The following is a 23,489-nucleotide window of genomic DNA, read 5'->3' on the forward strand; positions in this document are numbered from 1 at the left end:
GCGGGTTTGGGGGCAGTTAAATGGCTGGAAAGGCTTGAGGACTGCCGGCGGACGTGTGATTTTCCTTCTCATTTACAGTCAGGACTGTAGCTTTGGCTGCTGGATCTGTGACTGGGGGCATTCAGCACTGTTTTGCTGTTGTAATTTTATCTGTGGAATCTTATCTGATAGAATTTTATTCTATCTATATTTGTAGCTGTGTTATGTGATTCTGTGAGACGTTCGTGCCTACGCTTTTCATATTTCTGCTTATAACTAGAAGTGAATCCGTGGTGTTGAAACGTGAGCTGCGCCAGGAGAAAACCTCGCTGGAGTTTTTCAGTACTGGAATTGTAGCGAAGCCTCTTGTACACAGCAAAGCAAAATAAAAATGTCAAGGCTGGGCATTTTGTGAAAGGAAGAGGTCTCATCCTCCCTCCTTCTCCAGAAAGGAAATTAGATACTGGGTCATAAATGTGTCAGACCCCAGTGGAGATGAATGCTTGTGGTTGGTAAGGGGGACATTGCCCACAAGGGTCTCGGTGCTTTGTTGTCTTCTCTCTCCCCTGCACAGTCACATCCTGGTGTCATTAGCCTGCCTATGTTTAATTTATGCTCAGGTGTTACTCAGTGGTGCCACAGGGCCGCGACGATGGCCTCACACAGGCACTATCCAACCCCAACCAGCCTCCCCGTTGAAGTTGGACTTTTTAGGGGTTTATTTCCAGTTTTTTCTTTGTTTGTCATTATTTCGGCGTTCCAAGCGGCTTGAGCCCAGACGGAACAACCCCAACACTCCGCTAAACAGCGGCTGCGAGCAAAAAAAAAAGGCGTTTTGTGTAAAAAACCATAAATAAATAGCCCCACTACGGGCCGAGGCCCCGCCGCTCGGCGCTGTGCTGGCCGCGCCTGGCGCTGGGCGGGGCGGCGCTCGACGCTGGGCAGGCCGGGCCTGGAGCGGGCCGGGGGCGCCATGCGGGCGGCTCGGAGCTGCGGGGTGTGCGGGGCGGCCGGGGCGGCCCCGTACCGGTGCCCGCGCTGCGCTGAAGCCTAGTGAGAGGGGGAGCGGGTTGGGGGGGGCGGGTTTGACGGGGGGGGCCCGCGGCGGTCCCCGCGTGAGGGGCGCCGCCGGGCCTGACGGGAGCTGTGTGCCCGCAGCTGCTCGGTGCCGTGCTGCAGGGCGCACCGCGCGCGGTGCCGCCGCGACGGGGACGGGATCGACACCGGGAGCGGGGCCGCGGCGCTCTCGGAGCCGGACAGGGCGGCGGAGGGGCCGGCAGCGCCCCGAGGGGCGGGCCGGGCCGGGCAGCGCGCAGGTACGGGGTTGGGGGGGTCACGGGGGTGGGTGAGGGAGTACGGGGGGCTGGGTACCCCCGCCCCGGTTCTCCTTGCCGCCCCTAGGCAGCCCTGGTCGGTGGCGGACATCCTGGCGGAGGACGACGAGCAGGACCGCGTGCCGCTGCAGAAGCTCAAGCTGCTGGGTGAGCCCGAGGGGTCGGGGGGTGGTGGGGGCCTGCCATGCCAGCTGGGGTGGTGTTACTGCGACATTGTGCTTGTCCTGGTTGCAGCTCGCCTTGAGGCTTCCCGTGTCACATACCTGCCCTTTTGCCACCCCTCCTTGAGAATTTACCCGCAAAGTAACAATGTTCTAAACAACGTTTGTAACCGCTCGGGATTAGCGTCGTTTATCTGTTTTTCTCTGAAGGAGAATCTGAAGAACTGAGAGGCTTGCTCCTGAACCCACACCTCCGGCAGCTGCTGCTGACGATTGATGAAGCAGAAGAGAAGAGCTCCCTCATGAAAAAGTACATGCAGGAGCCGCTATTTGTTGAGTTTGCAGACTGCTGCTTGAGAATTGTTGAACCCCCAGAGAAGGAGAACATTCTTCCTGAGTGAGCTACCTTGGGAACGTTTTGCTTTCCTTGAGTTTTTCCTCTGACAGAAGAGATCTTACGGCAATGGTGCTACTGTGGTGCACCATTCCAGGTATTTCCTCTGGGTTTGGTCACTTTCACTCATGGATGTCAGGACTCAGATTTTTAATTTAGAGTTGATAAACAGTGATACAGTATTGGACAGATTTCTAGATACTAGGAAGAAAATTTGATATTATGGACTTGCAATCTTTTGGTAGAGAAATCCTGTCAACCATGGGAAACGCAGCTTCCCAATAATAATTATATTAAATATGTCGGCATTTATCTTAATCCACAAACTGTTCTGAAATGTTTTTGTTACCTTTGTTATGAATGGTCAGACACCTTCACAAGATACTTAACAGTTTTATTTAAAAGTGGCCTACACAGAAGAGCTGAATGTTTTCAAGACCCATGTATGCAACAAAAAGATGGTATGGGCACCCCTAAGGAGAACTTTGGCCCCTCAGCTATGGCTAGGTAGTGCTAGAAACACATGGTACTTGTGAGATCACGCATAGTTTGGTCCTATAGATAAAAAGCAACAGTCCAGTGTCGCTTTTCCCTGAGACGTCTGCCTTTGTTACAGCTGACTGCTACTTCCTCAGTCACAGGTTACTGAATGTTTGCGATTAGTCTGACTAGCTGTGCCTCTCAACAAGAATCCAGCACACATCAGAAAGGTTTGCCTTTTTTGCTGTCTCATTACCAGCCTCTTGCTCTGCCCCTGTAGTGCCAGAAGAGTTCTGTTCAAGTATATGCTGTTTAAAGCACTTGATCTAGTTTAATTATGTTGAGTGTTCTCATAGTGCTATTTCCTCTAATACGTGCGTGTGTGGGAGGAGGAATATCCCCCATGCATTCTAAGTTTGTAGTATATTATTATATGTACAATGCGTCACTATAGAAAGCTCTGAGGTAGCAGCAGATACGGACGTTGAGTAATTTGAAAGCAGCAGCCTGCAGCAGTCCTTCCCTGAACGAAAAGGTTCGGTATGTGCAGATGGCCAAAACTTAGGTTGGAAGGAGTCCTTTTCTGTCCAATAAAATCTGGTTAAATCCAGTGATAGAATAGGCAGCTGTGTGGGGGCTGACATTAGCGTAATGCAGGGGAGACTTCTTACAGTGAAACTTGACAGAGCCCTAGAAGGAAAGAGGTGGAGAGGTCAGTTGATACTTTGCAGGGTTATGAGCTAGTTTGGCTATTCAGGCTAACTACTGCCCTAGTACACAAGCAACTGTTGAATATGACTAAGGGTAGAGGAAGACCTGCAGGGGTGTCCTAGTACAAACTGATTTAAGATAAATGATTACTGTGAAGAGTACCAATACCACAACTTGCACTGAAGTTAGCTTAAACTCTCAAGATCTGAGTATTTAGTTGGTACTGCTTTTCCGAGTTATAGTAATTGTGACCATGCACAAGTTATAGTCTTGCAAGCATGATTTTAGGCAAGCTCAAAAATTTAACAAACAGGGACAAGTTGATGCCTCACAGAGAAGCTGGTGTGGGCTGTGGCTTGCTTTTAGTAAATGGTTTTTAATTCCGTTCTGCACGTGAGTAGGAGGTGAAGTACTGGGGGGTTGTTCCCTGCCTTCTGCCCTGAAAACCCTCCATCCTAATTAGTCTGCGTGCAGTCATCTGCACAGTGATGTTAATACAGAATTACTGGGATAGCCAGCATCTTTTTCCCATATGGATGCTTTTTCTTGCTGTGTTTTCCTGTTGTACAAATCAAATTCCCCTAAGCAGAAAAAAATACATAGTACATAACAGCAGAGCCCACATTTGAATCCTCTCCTGTCTGTTTCTGAAGCAGAGCTTTGATCCATTTATTCCTATGACAGACTAACAAGCACTTTCATGCTTAGGTCTCATTTCAGTCCTGTGTCTAGCTTGATCTATTGATGTCAGAATCATCCTTGCATATCTAACCCAGTGGACAAAGGAAGACTGGAGCCTGATAGCAGACTTCATGTCAGTACTGCTACAGGATCCTGAACTCATGAGAGCTTAGGTGTGCTGCTGACTTGAGGGTGTGAGGTATGTTACCTGTGGGAGAGCTCTAATGGAAGTAATGCCACAGCCAAGGAAACTGCTTTCTGTCTTGTAGCAGTCGCTCTCCTGAAGTACTTTCAAGCATGCCAGCAGGGACAGGTCTCTCCGGAGTCCCGCTACGGTAACAGGCGCAGCAGCTAGGACGAGGCCAAGAGGCCAGAACTGAACTACTGCACGTAGAGGCCAGGTTGTTTCCAAAGAGCAAGGTGATTTGGCTGACTTGCTGTAGTGCCAGGAACCGAGAACGGTGGCTTTTCTTCACCCTCATCCAATTCTGCTGCTGCCAAAGCAGCCATTTCTGCCTGAAAGAGACGCAGAACAGTATTCCTAAACAAGATTCTCCAACATCTTGAACAAAATTTAAAACTGCAAAGCTAAGAGTCTAAAAAATAGGCCATCAAAGGATAGGACACCTTTTGGGATGCTTTCCCGTTTTATAAAGATAATTAGGAATGAGTTTATTCTGCAGCTGCCACCCTGCAAGCATTCATCATCTACACTTCAGCTTGAGAAGAGTTTCTGGAGAACTGTCAGTATTGGTTTTGTATAGTTACTTGACAGCAGTAGATTATTTCTCCAACAGTACAAAGCCTCAGTCACTCAATTTTAATGCTTTCCTGCACCAACGTACTTACTTTCCATTTCCTCCAGCAATGCTTAATAACATTAGCAGCCCTGCGCATCCTTTGGAAGCGATTCTTGGCTAACCAGGAACGAATAGCTGAAGATTTAATTAAAAGAAATGTGAGTACAAAGAATCTCAGCTTCTGTTGCACTCAGTGTAAGAGAGAAGTCAGTTAAGCTTTCTCCATGCTCACTTAGCATATCCATTCTTCCTCTTTAAGTACCCAGTGTAGCTGAAATGTTACTTGCTGCATTATGCCCAGCCACACCCTTGTCAAATTACCTGCTTGGATGAGGGTTGCAGACCTTCTCTCCTTCTCAAGTTTCTTCTGTTTAAATCTTCTCCAGCAACACTGAATGCAAAATGCTTTCTCATTTAACACCTCTGCTCGCTTAGCTTCAAGTTGCTCTAGCTGCATTGGGGATACGAGCCTGCAGTTAATAGTCAGGGACAGCTGTTCTTAACCCTTCTACAATCATTTGTTATTCTTTGGAAACCTACGTACACATTTCAGTGTCCCAAGACTGCTTCTATTTTGAAGTGACAGCATGTCATTAATGCTTATTAGATATATAAATTAAAATGGAAAGTGTAAGTGTCTGAGGGGGGAAAAAGAGTATTGGGGGGGAAAAAGCAGATGCTCCCAAAGTCACAGTAGCAGCTGGCTTAAAACTAGCTCCACTGAATGGGGGTTCTTTTATGGCTACACCCTTGAGTATGCAAGCTTTGCAGAAGTGCTTTCTCTGCGTTTGTCAAAAAGAATTTGCTTAGACCTGTATGAGTAGCCAAGTGTGTCAGCTGAAGCCAGGGGAAGCTGTAACTGAAACTGAGAGGACTCTAGCAGCACTAGGTATGAGTACGCTCCAGAACTGTTAGCCAAGAAATAACACGCTTACCACAGAATTAGCCATAAATACTTTGGTTTTGCCACAGTACACTGAAGTGTTATCTGATCTCTTCCCTGTTGGCTCAGCAGCAGTTTGTCCCGTAACAACATTCTGAAGTATCTCAAAAATGACAGAACATGATGCTTTGTCATCATCTATCACCGCAGTCTTGCCTGCAAATGAAGCATTGAAGAGAAGGTATTGCAAAACTTGTAAATCAAGAGCAAGTAACTGTCTTTATACTGACACTTGGCCACTGAGGGGGTACGCACCTACAACGGGAGTAGGGGAGGTGATGGCTGAGACATTACTAGTTCTAGCTATAAGGGAAAAAATGCAACAGCATAGATTTTGCCATATGGTAACAACTAGAAAGGCAGCTCAGTGTGTTCAAACTAGGATGTAGTTTGGGTGCTCAGGTGTTGTCTTGTTGCCTCCATTGCAGCCTGTTCAGACTAGCACAGATAACGATACTTTGGGTAGATCTAGACAATGAAACAAGTATGGGGAGGACTCAGCTGTCTCACATCGTTTAAAGTATACTACCTGGAAACGTTAGAAAGCAACAGCAATGTAATTGAGAATGGATTTGAGCAGCTCAGTCCTAAGAAAATCTGATGAAATAACCAAAACCCCAAGCTATTAGTAACAAAGAGCAAAAAGCAAGGTGTTAGACTGATAGTGTTAATGTACTGTGTAATGCAGGAATAGAAAACAAATTCTACACAATTCTACAGCTTTAATAGGGTATCAGAAGCAGCTAAAGAAATCAGGGTCACATACTAAGCAGGAGTTTATTGCAGCATTAAGAGGTTATTAAAAATGTTTCTAGTACATTTTTTTTTTACATTACGAGACAAACATGTTAGCCAGATTAACCTATTTGGAAATAGAGGTAGACTTAATTCAGACCTGTCCTTGAAAGAGATTGTGTTGCTCAAGGCAATGCTGCATGAGTATTCTGCATGCCCAATGCCGGAACTTGATGGTCTTTGTATCTTTCCATCCTGGACACTATTTGCTTTTCTGCTGTACTTATTTCTAAGGAGATGAGAGCATTTTAAGGTACTGAAAACAAATATAAACAATTCTTGCTTACAGGAAGACATCTGGTGGCTATGAGGCTAGGGCTAGGCTGATAAGGGAACCAAAAGCTTATCCATGTGTTTAGGAAATTGTTTTATTTTGTTTGCAGCTTATAACCTGCTAAAGATAAAAAGGAGTAGTAACCTATCATAATGAGGCATTTCAACTAATGGGTTTCTAATTGATGGAGAAAGATATGGTGTGTAAGTAATTTTCCAGCCTGTACTTCATCACTTCATTCTATTTCGGCAAGGTTAACAGATTTCCAGCCATTTTACTTAGCTGAAGTAGGCTGGTACTTACTGGTTTTGTTTTCTACGTCTACTGGTTACTGAGCAGACCCTAGAAAATGGGATTAATCTGGGAGAGGGAAGGGGTTTGCAGTAACTTGCAATATTAAATGTAATTACCTGATGAGCTCCTTCTTTGAGGGGCTCATACCAAAGACATTACCTGGTAGACTGGATTACGTTTTTTAAAGTCCATCCTCGCTTGTTTAGAAAAAAGAATTGCATATAGAAGTTTGCAAAAAGCAGAAGAAGCAGCAGAATCCAAGTAAGCTAGAAGGTCAGTGTGTTTGGCAAGAAGATAAGGTGGAAAAAAAAAAAGGAAGGAGAAGGAATATAAGCAAAAAGGTAAGTGGTTTTCAAGTTTACTTAAGAGACAGCTCTAAATCAAATTATGTCGGGGGGCAACCTCAAACACCATCATAACTAATTTTTCTACTGAAGAGGAACACAGAAAAACAGCGGTAAGATGAAAGATTTGCTGTCTTAAAAAGAGCGTGCTATATATATGCATTAGGCAAATTAAAAACTGAAGTCAATTTAGATAAATTAGGAAAATATTTTCGGAATAATGGTCTTGCTAAGTGCTGAATGTAATAATTGCATCTGATTTATATAATAGCAACTTGGTGCAGTAATTTATTTTACAGCAGAGGGATTATCTAAGGAAACGTACCTTTTTTCTTGGCAGTATGATAGTTGCTTTTATCACACACACTGTTTTATTGTACCCACATGATCTTCTCAGTATTTCATAGCGTTCAGTGAAACTTTCAAAAGAGATCCTGATAGACAAAAGTAGGGTTAATTCTAGGCAAGTATCATTTATTTACTATCTGGTAAGTAACCTATCCTTTGAGGGGAAAAATTGCAGAATGGCTTCAAAAACTCAGCTCATAGACCGCAAATAAACTAATGTCACCAACTGGTAGTCACCAACGTGAAAGAAACTATAAACTTGCTGCAGAAATTCAGGAGGCTGTCTGTTGCCCAAAAATATTCAATTACTTTTGCTTGTAACAAAGACTGGGCAGGAATTATGCTTGTTTATGATAACAGCAAGCTTCACCCCGTCAATGCTGAGCTGTCAATAACATGAATAAATATACTTCTGAATAAATAATATACCACTAATTGCTATAGAAATTGATCATGCAAGACATCTCCCAAGAAGTTTGGACTTACCTAATAGGGAAGCCTGCTGCGCTGATGGTGATGGCTTCAACTATTCCACATGCCTGAAGCTGGCTGAGAACCTGAGACATAAATTGAGTTGGTTTAGGTAGGCAAACGCTGTCTTGTTCTTTGTGGAAGCTGCAGTGAAGCTGTGCATGGGATGTGCTCAACCCAAGCCACATTCAGCTCAGCTAGTGTGTGCCTGGCATGCCTCACCACACTGGCAGTCAGGGAACAAGTGGAGAGGGTAGACAAGGTGATTACATGACTACTGAGTTACTGCATTGTGTAACAGCCAGAGCAGGGACAAGGCAGTGCTGATACGGAGGGAAAATCCGCTTGTGCCTTCTCTTGTGGTATCCACATACCCTGCATTGACCAAATGCAACAGAACAGAACCCAGTGTTGGTATTTTAACACTAGTGTGCAATCAGCAAATTCTCAGCGTGTTTAAAATAAATGCAGCACTGCCTCAGCTGTTTATTTTCCCATCAGAGAAGGTTCTCTAGTTATAGCTTTAGCATCTGCCGTTCTTTTCCCAAAGACATGCTTGTCAGCTGATCTCATCTAACTTGGCAGTCCTCCCAGACCAGACACCAGAAGAAGCAAGCAAACTTTTATTGTGAGTATGCGCTGTGAGGATATCTGTGTGACCAGGGCAGCCAACAGCCAGATCACCCTTGTCTACTTTGCAGACTGCAAAGATAGCTCTCCAAATGACCTAGGAGCACTTTGGTAAGAGAATTTCTCACAGAGCAACAAGTAAGTTGCATCTGAACAAGCTGCTGAGCTTACTGGTGCCATTTCAGAGGCATCATCAATGATTCTGAAAGGACATTTATCTTGGAAGTTGCAAATGAGAAAAAGCTCTTTGAAATGTACTGTTTAAAAAAAAAAAAAAAAAGCTTTGCAAGTAAATCAAGATCATCTGAGACCGAATGCAAAGCCTTGCATGTTGTCTCTAGGGAGCCTCTCATTGACTCAGTGAGGAAAGGCTTTTGAAGAATTACCTCTTCTCTTCTAAAAGTCAGTGCCTTGCAGTCAGCGTTAGGCTTGATGCATCGGATGTAATGCGGTTTGGTGCTGTTTAAGATTTGCATGAGATTTTCAAGTGAACCCTGCAGAAAACAAACACAGGTATAATTAGGGATTCTTCCTCCACAGGTAGTTAAGCTAATCACAGCTCTTCTAGAAAAACGAACTGTTTTTTGCAAGAATGGCTCTACAGACTCAGTGTTAGCAGAGCTGTTCTTTAAGGACATCTCGAGCAAAAAATCACTCTATGGATGCTTTTAAAAATTGTTGATAGTAAATTCAGAAAGTTTCTGAAACTGTATCAGGGACAGCAATTGAAGCTAGCCCATCAAGAAGAACAAGTAGGAAGAAGCTTAATAAAAGCGGATGCGCAACTGTTAAAGGAAAAGGTAAGACTGGAGTGAGTTAAAACTCTACACCCAGAGAATATCAGAAGCCTGACAGTACTTCAGTTTTACATCCATCTCAGTTAATAACATTTACTGATCTTGGTTCCGACTATATTGTTTTCTCATCTACTTATGAAGACAGCAGTAGAAAGTAGAAACTTGAATAGAATGTACCTTGAACTTTGACACCACTGTAACAACAGCTGCTCTATTCTGGGTTCTGACATTATTTTGGTTCCTTTCTGTCACAGGAAATAATTTTTGGAGCAAAGGGTCCTTAGAATTCTGCAAAACATGGATGAGTTCTGGTGGAATGGGGTCCTGCAAACACAAACGTGACTCATTAGCATTTGGCCTTATGCAGAAAGCTTTGAAGATTACAAAAAATTCCACATAAATAAATGGAATAGTATTTCTGATGCCAAGTGTGACTTAACCGCAGCTGTAGTTTCAAATCTGACTACATACATAGTATATACATTCATTCATAGTCAGATTTGAGAACAGAAAATAGTTTGGCAAAACATCTAGCAAATCTAGTCAAATGTATGACTGCTCCTAGTGTTTTTCTTTTTATACAACTTAAATGAGCTAGAAATCCAAGGACTAGTTTAATCCCAATTGGACAGTCTGCAACAAATATTAGAAAGTCTTCCTTTTAAATTAGAGTTGCTATTTTTTTCCATCACCATAGTATCATTTGCTGTAATTTCTGATTATGAAAGAACTGATACAGGACTCTCATATCTACTGACTATTTCTTTTGTCCTGTGATAGCACAACGAGGCCAAAACTTGAGTTTCTTGGTATTTTCAAAATTTTCAATGGTGACATCCATGCTCATGTTTCTCATAAACTTATCTGAATTTTTTATGAGGCTAAGTGCTATTTTTATGGCTATATAAATGCCCTGATGCCATTAACACTTCTGCATTGTCTCAGGAACAGAGGAAGCCCTGATTTCCAGCTGAAAGGTCTGTTAAAAAAGATTTTACTTGCGCCAGTGACCATTCACTGAAAACCAGACTAAGAACATTATCCAATTCTACATGGCCTGAATGGTTTTATTTGGAGTGAGGTGAGAAAATTCAGTAAACATTGCTGAATATACATGCTAGTGATGTTTTAATTTAAAATTTCTTTTGGTCTACAAGGTTTTGTTTTGTTTTGAAACAGCTGATTCTGAAAACATCTACCTTGTTTTTCTCCACCATTGCTTCCAGCTGATAGCAGACTTTGCCAGCATAATGTGAAATAATGAAGTTAGGCTTCTTGCTAAATTTGTCTCGACTTAAACATTGATTATCAGACAAGGCTTTCTCAATCCGAGTTTGAAACAGGTCAGGGTTAGAGGATCTATTCAAACGGCATTCCTGCATAACAGACAAGACAAAATTGCAGCATTTTGTATTAGTCAAAACCAGCTGTCTTTAATAATTAAAAGCCAAAACACTTTAAATTAAAATCATAGCCATTTTGCTTTTAGAATTGCTCTTAGTATGTAAGCCCTGTAATACTGTGGGGTAAAAAATGTAATTGAGGCTTCATGTTTGAATCAAAACATCCTGGATCAGTGGAAGAAAAAAAAAAGACTGAATAGAACAAAGAAATGTCATGATTGTAATGAGCATGTAGTTTCAAAAGGTAAGCTCTGCAGAAATTTTGTAGCTGGCAAGTTTCATACCAATTTAGTATTCATGTTTTCTTTAGTGGCTTGGGACAGAAGGCAAGCAACTAGGCCAGAAGCACTAGGACTGTAGGTGTGCACTTACCTCATTCAGCAAAGAAAAATGCTGAGAGGATTGCCCTCGATTAGATCAAGACAGTTCTGGTTGTCCTGGTAGTTTATGAAAGACCACTGTAGACCTTCAGCTGCATATTCTTCCTGAAGTAAGAGAGAAACTGGATGTTCTGCAGCAGGGCGCTAGAGCTCAAATAACTACGTTTGTTTTTTTTTCACAGTTTGATGCAGTTACTGTTTAACAAGTTAATCACAGACTCAGCCTATTCAAAGACCAGTTCATGTTCAATGGAAATCTTAAGAAAAAAAAATGCTGAGGATGTTTTACCTCAAGTAGCTTTTGCGTATGTGGCAGCAGCTCCTATTGGAACAGTTTGTTTCATCATTTGGGAAATTTACAGATTTATCAGTGAGACCTGCAAAGCTGCTTTACAAAGTAAACAGAGGCCAAGACACTGAGACAGACACTACAAATAGACACTAAGCCTCTCCTGGCTGTACTGGTTTTTCCCTTGAAGTGCAAGGGAACGCACAGAATTCCTTAGACTGGGACATAGCCCTAAACCTACCATTGTGTGCCAGACTTTATTAACTTGGCTCCATTTAAACAAAGCCTGATCCAAAAGGAAATGGAGAAAGGCATCAGTTGAAACAATTTGTACAATATTTACGCCAAATTACGGAACAAACTGTCAGGAGTGCTTAACAAGCAGAAGCCCTGGACAGTTATTTTAAAAGTCTCCTGCCAAGAGCTTGCTCAGCATAGCCACTAATGGCATTCAAATGGTTTGGGACACAGCCAGATCAAGAGAGGTAAGAGGGCAGGCAGGAATTGGCAGGAGTGCTACAAGCAGAGGTCGTGAATTAGTTTCAAGGAAAGTAACCGTGTGCTTGAACTTGGTTTCCATCTTCACTGACCATTAACCCCTGGCATACTGACGAAGGTAGGTGGGGAAAAAAAAAAGGCATATGAAAGCACAAATTATTGGCAAAGAGGTGCTATTATCCTGAATAAATTGATATAACTATGCTGTGAGGCAGAAGGTGCCATCATGTTGGTGCCATTAAGAAAACAATATCCCAGATTCCAGTTAATGGCAAAGATCATTGGGGTAATGCATGTGTAATGTGAAGGAATTCAACCAGGACAGAAGTGCATCTATTAGAGAAGCACTCCAGGTCTAGCAGGGGCTTTGTAGCTCTCAGAGCACTCAGATGAGAACTTGAATTAGCAGTGCATGCCCAGTTAGGTAGGTGACTGCAGTGTATTTAGCATGGAGCAGATACCTTCTCTGTTGTGAAAGACAAGTCTTGTACTTCCTCATTGAAGAAAAAAGCTGATGTGCAATCTTTTTGTCCTTAAAGGCACTGGCGTGACAACTGGGTTTATGAAGCTGTTCTCCCATGGCAGAAGGCCTCCACAAGGTACTAGTGATGTTCACATTACAAGATTCTGTTGGGTTTTCTGTGCTGGCACTAAGTCCAGGTCTAGAAACTTTATACTTAGTGAACAGTTATGAGCAGCACCTTCCAAGAGAGTCACGATGTAGTTTTACGTGTTCAGCTCTCTGAGAAGAATGCAAAGAGTTTAACAGGCCACAGAGCCAATGGAGCTATGTAACTGGGAACAGGTTTCCAGTACCCCAGAAGAGTTAACTGTCTCATTCCACCAACTGCCCCACTCTTTCTTAAAAAAAGCAATTTTTACTCACATCCCACTGTTTTTGTGGCATTATTTGCTTAACTGAAAGGTTGCAATCTGACCAGACCACAAATGCAATTAGAGAGACAAAAGATGCTGTTTTAAAATTAGATATTTGACATTTGGATCTTAGTGGAATATTACCTTTGTGCTTTCAGATAGTGTGCTACAAAGTGCTGCTGCAGTTTCTCATTGGCATAGTTAATACAAAGCTGTTCCAAGTTGTTTTCAGGAAGGCTGCAAAACCGTAAACATCCAACAAACCTAGGAAGAATATGGTAAGCTAGTGCATTTTGGTCTAGGAGTAGGTTGAAGGACTTATGGTACTCAGTTAAACCAGGGGATTAATAACCGTACCTATGAAGCTGGTCCACGCTGACGTATCTGCATAAATGCTTCGTTTTATGACCAAAACAAGCCATTCAAATAATCTGCAGACAATGACAACTGGATTAGTTGGAAAAGAGCTTGCTTTTCGTACTGATCCAACAAAAAAAGTTATGACACGCTGCCTGGCTGACATTAAACAGCAGTTCTCTGAAAATCTATTAGATACTGAAGCTATGTCAGTATGTGTGACTGAATCAAGGGTGTATCAGGAGGAAAGGCAGGGTTATACTAGTATTGTGTCCAAGCAAAAGCCAGAGAAAGTAAGTCTCCTTGACCTCCCTGTTCCCTCACAAAAATTAAATGGATGGCACAGCAGCGTGGCCTTACTTAGCGTAGATCACTTTGGCGAGGCAGTCTCTCCTAGTCTCGCATTCTGCTCTAGAGCATGGCTTCTTGAGACTTGCTGTTGTTTTCCAGCAGTTATTGTTCGAATTCGTAATGATTCCAGTAGCTCCTCAACCGGTATCTTCAGCAAGTCTCCAGTGATCTTCACAAAATCTTATTCAGGCAAGAAAATGTTGGAAGATTATCTGGAGTGTCAAATGAATGCAGCCCCTTTAAAGTTATGGAAGGTCTAGAGATGATACCACAAAACGGCACTTCTGTGAACTCACTAACTTAAATGTGGGGATTTTGGATCTTTTTACCCAAACCCGGGAGGAAAGTACTCTTAGAGTACGGCATGCTTGTTGCCTCACCTTTGATTTTGTCATCTAGTTCACAAAGCTGAGATTCGTCAGTGGATTAGAAAATTGAATATTCCCAAGATGGAGAAGGCTGACAATACCTGCAATATAATCAAGCACTGAGTTTCTAAAACAGAGCTCTTCCTCCAAGGCAGCATCCTCTTAGCCTTGCCCTTGCCACATGAACAGGGCAAGTCAAAACATTTCTACACACAAAAAAAAGCAAGTAGATTCCAAGCTTCTACAGTAATTCCTAGTGCGGCACTACTGAAGGAAATCTGAAGCTCACAGGTGCAGGCTTTTACTTAAAAACTAATATTTGGTTATGCAACATCATGTGTAGCTGCAGGGCTCGCCAGGCGATACTGCTGCATCTAATACCAAACAACCCATGCTCTGGACACTGATACAGATGTACTTCTGTAGAAATCCCACACTAAAAAGACATTCTAAACATCATCGTCAGCCTCGTGGTGACCATGCATTGTACCTGACCTTGAAAATATTGTTCTGCGTGGAGCGGTCAATGCCCAAGTGAAACATTGCATCCCTGGTCACCTCGAAGCAGTCCTCTGAAAAGCCAAACAGCTGTTATTCAAAAGGAAGCCATGCACGCAGGCATGCAGAACACTCTCCACCACGTCCAGTTTAGCTGGAATTGTCAGAGGAGATCAAGAAAGCCAGATACTCTTTAGGTAAATCCCAGAGGACGAGCTGGAGAACCAAGTCACTGGCTTAACACCGACTCTGCGGGACTTGGAAGTTAGGCAGCAGGTTGCTGAAGCACATCCAAAGATGAGACAGTTTCTAAACATAACCACAGAGTGATGCAAATTCGCAAGGCCAGAAACCACTATTTCAAGTCACGTGAAAACCATTAACAGTGCAAACGCAAACTTAAAACCAAATCACATTAATGCTGGTTGGCTTTGGAAAATGTTTGTTGAGGCCAGACCAAGAGCCTGTTGCCTGATCAACCTGGGTCATGGGATTTAACGGGACAGACGCATTTTTGCCTGCCTTCCTTCAAAGTTACAGCTGTTATTAACGGCCAGTCTGTGAAATTGATCTTTACCATCTAAATTTCTTTCAGAATTTGGCAGCCAGCGGTAGTCAGCCCGTCTGGAAGGTTCCATTCCAGCCTCTCTTCCTCTGCAGTGGCACCTTTTGTGATCTGGAGACAGAAAACAAGGTAATGACTGGATTCTGCCTTTGGTATTTACATCTCACAGACAAGGAAGAATAATGGATTCGGGGTATGATTTAATTTGGAAGCTGCAACTGTGCTAAATCTGGTGATTTCATACCCACTGTTTGTCAAAAATACCTAGCAAGATTAATTGAACACACCTGATAAAAAATATGGAAGTTTCTCTCATTGGGGGCCTGATAGGCAACTCTTGTCTTCTCCAAAGGAAAGTCTGAATGGAGGCACTACTCAGATGGTGGAATCTAGAGGAGAAGGGGAGAAAAAAAGGAGCAAAGATTTTAACAAAGTTCCCATCACCATTTGATAAGTGTTCTGTTGTTACAATACAGACTGACTAGGAATGCCCTGCAGTCCACCTTCATTTTGTGCAAGTTTAATGTAATAGTTTATTTCAGAGTTCTTAATGCATCTCTTGTTTTTTTCCATTTCTCTCTTTTAGATATCAGGATGAGGGCTGGCAGAAAAAAATAAGAAATAATAATGTAAACTGCCAGCAGATCAAAATATTTTCTAAAGACATTGAATATTATCTGGCAGACCTTTAGAAATAGGTTTGTAAAAATTTAAAGAAAGAAGACAGTAGATAAGCTTTTTAAGCAGTAATTATTACACTGTCTAACTGAAGCTGGATATATTTTCCAAAACGGCTACTGTTATTATTCCTCAGGGTACATGCATTTCCTGTGAAATTACCAGTGACACATACAGCATAATCAGAGTGGTTTTACTCTTCCGTGCGGGACATACAGACATTAAGTGGAGTTGTATACAGTTCCAGTATTTGAAGAGTTTGTCTTTTAAGGAGAGGAATGAGAGGTAGCTTAGACTTGTATATTAACAAAGAAAATTCCCACCGTGGCCACTACTTGTCTTTGCTGTAAAAAAGGTACTTTTACCAAATGCTTCCATGACGGGGTTGGAATCCAACACTCCTCTTCTCTATCCTTTCCACAGTTTCATTGTCTTTTGGGGAGGTAACTGAAGCAGCAACAGAAGCATAAAATTTCATAAGGCAGCGAGATGTCCAGGTCTGCAAGAGACGGACTTGACAGTAGGCCTTTGTTTTTACTGTTATTAGTTATGTCAGTTAGCGAAACAGTGCTAGCTTCTGAAAACACAGTACGCAGCTGGCGGTGATGCTAGAGAGTAACTATGTCAGGTTTATAGCTGTAGTTCAGCAGAAACTTTCTGTGCATATCCTTACGTACAGCAGACACATCTAAATCCTATTGAAGCGCTTTGCTGAACAGCGGTTTTACTGAGATGTAACCATCTGGAAGCTCAGCTAGAATTAATAGCTAGTACCTTAACATGAATTGAATGTAAATGGACTTTGAATCATTAACATTCAGCAAATCGTTTTGTTCTCAGGCTTAAAAATATCCTCAGTTATTTTGCAGAATAGGAATGGATCATACAGAAGGGATACAGATAGGATCTGAAGTATCCTACCTCTTTTAAGTCTTTATATAGGGTTTGCTGAGATAATAGCTCCCTAACAGCCTAAGCTGAGACTTTAACTCAGGTGCAATTCCTATCAAATGATCCAAATATAGCCCTTCCAGAAGTGACAGATGTTACCTAGAGAGTAGTTATATTGAGTCTATTTGATTGCAGCAATCACTTAATGCTTCATGCATATTTCAAGAGAATCTTGCTAGAGCAGACTGGCTACATGCTCTGTCAGAAAATTTTTTTCCTTCTTCTTTGCTCGCTCACTGAAATACTTTGTGCTACAAATCACTACCAAATTTCAAAGCATAAAACAATGTCAGGACAATAGAAAAAAATTTCCTTACCTTCCCAGCACCACTTTCTCCACTAACATTATAGACTGGTTTATGGGGTCTATCTGGCTTTGAACATTTCTGTAGGTTTGTTCAGCCACTGCGAAGATGTGAGGTTTTAAATCTGGCAGTAAAGCAGAATATTCATGTTTAAGAGAACAGTAATTACACAGTTCTACAGCAATGGGCAGCAAAGGTCTTCACACATTTATCTGAAAATAGTACTGCTCTTTTAGTAGAACTAGTATTTCAGTAGAAATGGGTTTTATCCTTTAGAATTATTTTGCTCACGTAGAGATTTTGAAGAACTTGAAATCTGGGTTCTGCAGGAGGACAATTATTTCAAACATAAGGATTACCTGGGGGCGAACTGCAACATGGTACTCCCTCATAAGCTCAGGTGAATAGAGGCAGGAGATAGGCTGAAATGGTTTAAAGCCACCAGGCTGCAGCCAGCATTTGTATAAAACAATTTTACAGTATAATCTTGCTTGAAGACATTTCAGAACTGAAAGATACACCTTCTATTAGTGTCTTTTGAAAAGTATATTCAACTCTTCCTGTTCCTATTTGTAACAAAATCTTCAGAATGTTATCTATTATGTTTAACAGAGAATCGGAAGGTGATCAAGAAAGATCTATAGATATAATATGCATAAAATGCCTTTAAAAGTTGCCCGTGTTTTTAAAAGCTTAAGGCATGTTAACTCTTCAGTTCATTAAATCCTGTGCTTGTACGAGGTTTTCCACATTAAGTCCTAAAAAAGCAAAGCCATTCATTTGCAGAACAGATAGAGGCAATAATTCCCTGTCTACACTAGGAACAGGTCTTAGCTGTCTCAAAAGGGCTTTTAAAAAGTCAAGTGAGAAGTTTACTTTTCAAAACTAATTTCATGGGCATATTTTGAATCTATGTCAGAGCCTTGTTTTCTGATATGTTCGTATAAACCACAACTGCAATCACAAGGTCATCCAAGAGTCCTTCAACAGCATGAAGTCTCAACCACAACCCCATGCTACCTGAAGCAACAACACAAATATGAGTTCTGCAGGCAGAACTTGCTGAGAGATCGGTATGGCTTAACTACTATAACAGTATTGAAAAAGAAAAATTCAACCAAGACAAACGTGACTAAGTTAATTTTAATAGGCTTTGAATATTTAACTACTGTTTATGATAATATGCATGTGGTGAGAACACTAATGATATGTATTGGCAGACACCAGGGAAAGTGATTCCTCGGGAGATGCCTCTCCTGGCAGGCTGCTTACCTGTTGTCATCGTCACCGGATTAACTTTTGTGAGGTCATCAAAAAGATGCAGCTTCTCTTCATCGCTGAGAAAAGCTCTAACCTCTTCTTCAAATGATTCACTGAGGTCATTCTGGATGACAGAATCTTCTTTTTGGCCATTTACCTAGAGAGGATGTTAGGTCAGCACCAGTCCAAGCCTGAATATAGCTGGACTTTCACCTCATCCCCCACAGGTTATAGCTCTTCTACTGCTTCCATATAACAGAAGTTCAGGCTCAGCAGGAATCATAACTTAGTATATTTGAGCTCCTGTTCCTCCCAGTTTGAAAGCAATGTCCTCGCCCTGCATCAATGCTTCCCATGGTGTAGTCTGTTTTTAGAAAGTGTTATCTGGCATATGAGAGCTGGCAGGCAGACAACACTGTTTGTAGGTTGAATTCATTGCTGGCAATTCTGGCTGTAAGCGAAGGCACTCGGAAAGAACGTGCCCGTAAACTCACGCTATCCAGTGCTAGCAAATGTCCGGGTCATTCAGCACAGATACACTTGTGCAGTGTTCTTAAATGGTATATTTCTAAGCCTATGAATGTCATGCATTCAATGCAAATGCTGCCTTGGGCAGAGGGAAGCAGGAAGGACTAGCTGCAGAGGCTAAGGCAAAGCTGAAAGCTACTGTGTCCAACACAACAGCAGTTTTCCTGGGAGAGACCTTCATTTTTACAACAGAGATTGAGAGCCCCAAGATTGATGTTGCAGAGTGCATGCACTGCAGCCAGGGGAAAGAAACAGTAGCATTTTAAGAGGTGAAGACTATTAGGTAAAGATTTGACCCCTTTGAATCACTGAAAGTATTTAAATCTTAGCCTCTGGGCTCCCATGTCCTTGACAGTATTATTTGGAAGGACACATTTGTTGCATAAACGTAATGGAAAACTTAGAAGAGATTTCAGGTCCTGCTTGTTATTTTTGGGATAGAAGGGAAAAGACACCAGTCCTGGTTTTTACATTCTGGGTATTCCTTTGCTGTTCCCCTTCTCCTTGACAGAAACTCCTTCAAAGTAACCCTACTCATTCGTATTTAGTAGCATAACTGTGCAATTCTTTACAAGTTAACCAAGTTAATGAACAGTATCACATTGTTTATGCACAAAAAGTGCTAAATTCAGTTAGCAGCATTCTCACTACATGAGCTAAGCTCATTAACCAGAGGAAAATATACCACAAAACCCCATTAACACATTTCTAAAAAAGCAGCAAGAATAACGTACTCATTTAGGAGCATTATTATCTTTTGCAGACAGCATAAGATACTAATTTCCAGTAACAGAAAATTTTACATATCAAGGAAAAAAAATGCTTAGCAACGTAGTTAAGCTTTGCCATCAAAGTGATTTCTGTCGTTCTCTGAATGAACATTAGAAGCTTGCTGCTTTCACAGAGAACAGACACGCAGCTATGGAATACCCCATGGACAAGATGAGTTTCTGCCAGTTGCCCGTTCTTCCTCTGCCTTCTCACGTGCTCGCTGTATTATTCTGGCACCAAACAAGTTCTTAAGGAGCCTATTGTGCCGCTGATATTGCAAGACCTGAGAAAGAGCTCCTTTTTGCTCGCCTCCACCCTTTTGCTCAACATCTCTTCGTTCGAGAAGAAATGTTGATTGCTTAGCCAGAAGAAAAACAGTATTTGAAAATAGGACTTGTGACAGCTACACTGCACGGCTCACGCGTTCGTTCATTCTGCTGAAGAACTACCCTTAAGGATACACTTGCTACACGTATTAATGCTTGCCCCGTTAATGCCAATGGCATAACAAACGTCACTTCTTGGTGTTAGTAACGCAGCTCAAAACCACATGGTTAATACGTCCAGCCAAGCTCCTGAAGTAGGGGTGAATATACGTTAGCAGTTGCCTAATCTTAACTGCCCGGAAACAAGCCAACAATTCCATCCCTGCAGTAAAAATTTAATCAGCAAACCCAATTCCTGGTTTCCTTTTTACCTGCTTGGGCATCTTGGCGCTTCCCCAGCGCGGCGCTGCGGGTCAGTCCGTCCCACCCTAGGGAACGCGGGAGCGCTGAGATGTTGTGGCCTTCGCCCTGGGGTCCCGCATCCAAATCACACCGAGGAGCCCTTAAATAAAACAGAGGCGTTACCACAGAGCGGCTGCGGTCGCGCTTTACTGCGGGAATTTGCTGATTTCCCCGGCTGCTCGGCGCGGTTCGCGGCTTGCTCTGACGGGGGAGGCGCGGGGCGCTGGCGGCGGCCCTGGGCGTGCAGAGCGGGCCCTGCCCGGGGAAGGGGCCGCTCACCGGGGCCGAGGGCAGCCGGGGCGGCGGGAGGAAGGGCAGCAGGAGGAGGAGGAGTAGAGGAGAGGAGGAGGAGGAGGAGGAGCCGGAGCCGGAGCCGCGGCGGGGGCTACCCCGTGGCGAATCGGGCGCTGCGGATCGGCAGCTGCCGCCCAACGCTGAAGTGCGGCGTGGAGCGCGGCCCGCGTTTACCCTCAGCGGGAGGAAGGGGACCGGGGGCGCTGAGGTGGGGTCTGGGACGGGCTCCCTTCCCTTCCCTTCCCTTCCCTTCCCTTCCCTTCCCTTCCCTTCCCTTCCCTTCCCTTCCCTTCCTTCCCTTCCCTCCTTCCCTTCCCTTCCTTCCCTTCCCTTCCCTTCCCTTCCCTTCCCTTCCGTTCCGTTCCCTTCCCTTCCCTTCCCTTCCCTTCCCTTCCCTGTCCTCCCTTCCTTCCCTTCGCCTTCCCTCCCTTCCCTTCCCTTCCCTTCCCTTCCTTCCCTTCCCTTCCCTTCCCTTCCCTTCCCTTCCTTCCCTTCCCTTCCCTTCCCTTCCTTCCCTTCCCTCCCTTCCTTCCCTTCCCTTCCCTTCCCTTCCCTTCCTTCCCTTCCCTTCCCTTCCCTCCCTTCCCTTCCCTTCCCTTCCCTTCCCTTTCCTTCCTTCCCTTCCCTTCCCTTCCCTTCCCTTCCCCACTGACTCTATTCATGCTTCTGATTTCAGCACAAGAAAGAAGATGTCACAAAAACAGCTGAAAGAAGCCTTTATCAGTAACCTGAACGGAACGAGCTTGCTGGAAGTTTCGCTGGGCTTGCCTCTAGCTCCGCTCTGTCTGCTTTGGCAGAGGACTCCTCTTGATTTTGTATTACCTGCACCATGGGAAGCCTCTAAGTTCAAGGAAATACAGCCTGCCTGCTGGACTTTGTTGTGCTGGTATCTCCTCTCCTGTTCTCCTGTACAGTCCTGTCTCCAATCATCTTTTTCCGCCAAGCATCATTGCAGCCATCTGTGCAGGAATATTTTCTAAAATATACAGCCAAAGAAAACACGATACCAGAGCACCTTTCAGGCAAATTGTAAAAGACTTCCAGAAGACGTACTTGGATTCAGAATACATTCCAGCAATAACTGCGTTCCGTGTTTATGTCAACGTGCTGACATCGATCGGTATTTTAGCAGTGGATTTCCCACAGTTCCCAAGGCGATATGCCAAAGCTGAGACCTATGGAACTGGAGTTATGGATTTGGGGGTTGGAGCTTTCATTTTCGGTAATGCTCTTGTTTGCCCTGAAGTTAGACAAAAGTCATATGTGATGCAACCAAAATTTTCCCATCGGCCAAGCAGTTTTTTTTCCATCTGGCCGTTGATTTTCCTTGGCATTGGACGACTCCTTAGCGTTAAATCTATCGAGTATCACGAACATACTTCAGAGTATGGAGTGCACTGGAATTTTTTCTTTACCTTAGCATTTGTGAGGCTTGCAGCATCTCTACTTTTAGCCATAATTCCAAAAAATAAATCTTGGATTGTGGCTATGAATCTCGCTGTACTTTATCAGCTTATTCTTAACATTACCTCTCTGAAGACATTTGTCTTGCATGGCAGCAATGGCAAAGATACTAGGGTTGGCTTTTTCAGTGCCAACAGGGAAGGCCTGCTCTCTCTCTTTGGATATCTAGCCATATACATGGCAAGCGTGCAAGTAGGGCTCTATCTGATGAAGCGCAGAAAACTCAGTCAAGGACTGGATGGAAGCAGTCTGTTTCTTACTGCTGACCGTCCTCGTGCTCTTCGTACTTCTTCACTTGTCACAAGCACACGCAGACCCCGTGTCCCGCCGGCTGGCCAATCTGTCGTACTGCATATGGGTCGTTGCTCACTGCCTGACTTTCTTTGTCTTCTTCGTAGTGACTGATCTCGTGCTGGTGTTCACAAAGCTTCTCGTGAAGGGCTCCAGTGTGCCCTCTTGTTGGAGCATTGCAAAGCCCCCTAACGCCAGTAAAAAGGATGAAACGGAGGCTGTACCTATCAGAAGGGAAAGTGAGCTGTCGCACGCTTGCCTGATTAGTGCCGTTAATAAAAATCAGTTACTATTTTTCTTGCTTGCAAATGTTATGACTGGTATTGTGAATATAACGATAGATACAATCCACAGCAAGACTGCATTTACATTATGTATACTGCATTTGTATATGTTTTTTAAACTGTTTAATTATGTATACATTGCAATGCCAAAAATATAGTATTAAAATTTTGGTGATTCCACCCTGTCTTGAGAGGACTAGCTAAACTTTATTTAGTGTTTAATTAAATCTGTATTTTAATGATATGTAAATACAATATTTATAACTTAGTATTTATAACAGCTTTTTATGACAGTTTTAATCATTATTTATACGTATTTATTTATTTTAGGTTTTGTTTTACCAAATTATACTATCTGTACTGTTACCTGTTGGAGATGTTGCACACTTTCCTGAAAACTTGGTTTCTGAGATCATTTGCTGAATACTTGTACTGTTTCTGTAAACATGTATGCAGAAGAGTAACGTTACGGCTAGCGAACTGCGGATTCAAGGAGGTATGTTTATATCCAAGTGCTGGAAAGATTGATAACACCATGTAGAGTAGAAGCCAGATGAAAAGTAAGAAAATGAGTACTTATATATAGACAGACTTAGCTGTGTCAAGATCTAGCTAGTTCTGGCCCTTGCATAAATAATAGATAAGAATAATTCTTTATATAAATTCTTATATAAAATCTATTGGATGAGTGGATAGTTAAAAACGTGTTTGGCCCCAGTGCTGCAAGGATTTATGCATATGCTTGACTTTGATGGCAGTAATTGTATGTAGAATGTTAATCATAGACTGAAATCTAAATTAGCCTTTGAATTAAAGCTAAATTTTATTTTCATCCTCAGTGATGAATAAAAATGACGACCCTATCTAAATATGATGCTCTGAATGATAAAGCTCCACTGCCGATGAATTCATAA

At 42.9% G+C, this 23,489-nt stretch overlaps 3 protein-coding genes across 3 annotated transcripts; 2 read left to right on the top strand and 1 right to left on the bottom strand.

Annotated features, from left to right (window-relative positions):
• Window positions 1-631: 631 nt before the first annotated feature.
• Window positions 632-2,186, top strand: ZNHIT3 (zinc finger HIT-type containing 3). Its single transcript, XM_040532936.1, has 4 exons — window positions 632-679; window positions 1,138-1,295; window positions 1,381-1,460; window positions 1,685-2,186. Exons 1-4 carry the CDS (start codon window positions 632-634, stop codon window positions 1,873-1,875), a joined length of 477 nt encoding a protein of 158 aa, XP_040388870.1. The 3' UTR covers window positions 1,876-2,186.
• Window positions 2,187-2,245: 59 nt separating this feature from the next.
• On the bottom strand, window positions 2,246-20,735 carry MYO19 (myosin XIX). The gene is given in 37 exon segments (XM_040532242.1): window positions 2,246-3,038; window positions 3,949-4,179; window positions 4,182-4,256; window positions 4,590-4,675; window positions 4,862-4,991; window positions 5,476-5,639; window positions 7,516-7,563; window positions 7,566-7,624; window positions 8,025-8,095; window positions 9,026-9,133; window positions 9,614-9,760; window positions 10,636-10,812; window positions 11,212-11,231; window positions 11,234-11,327; window positions 13,029-13,117; window positions 13,120-13,146; window positions 13,240-13,313; window positions 13,600-13,669; window positions 13,672-13,770; window positions 13,971-14,012; window positions 14,015-14,049; window positions 14,449-14,530; window positions 15,034-15,075; window positions 15,078-15,132; window positions 15,309-15,373; window positions 15,376-15,413; window positions 15,783-15,849; window positions 16,065-16,098; window positions 16,100-16,198; window positions 16,968-16,996; window positions 16,999-17,081; window positions 17,316-17,388; window positions 17,391-17,439; window positions 17,441-17,463; window positions 18,228-18,372; window positions 20,212-20,342; window positions 20,522-20,735. Coding segments are annotated over 36 exon segments (2,871 nt in total). The 5' UTR covers window positions 20,224-20,342; window positions 20,522-20,735; the 3' UTR covers window positions 2,246-2,909.
• Window positions 20,736-21,107: 372 nt separating this feature from the next.
• On the top strand, window positions 21,108-22,755 carry PIGW (phosphatidylinositol glycan anchor biosynthesis class W). Its single transcript, XM_040532241.1, is given in 7 exon segments — window positions 21,108-21,330; window positions 21,332-21,391; window positions 21,393-21,471; window positions 21,474-22,219; window positions 22,221-22,685; window positions 22,687-22,716; window positions 22,718-22,755. Coding segments are annotated over 7 exon segments (1,518 nt in total). The 5' UTR covers window positions 21,108-21,225; the 3' UTR covers window positions 22,751-22,755.
• Window positions 22,756-23,489: the final 734 nt, after the last annotated feature.

Source organism: Cygnus olor, chromosome 20 (assembly GCF_009769625.2).
Source record: "Cygnus olor isolate bCygOlo1 chromosome 20, bCygOlo1.pri.v2, whole genome shotgun sequence".
NCBI classification, from domain to species: Eukaryota; Metazoa; Chordata; class Aves; order Anseriformes; family Anatidae; genus Cygnus; species Cygnus olor.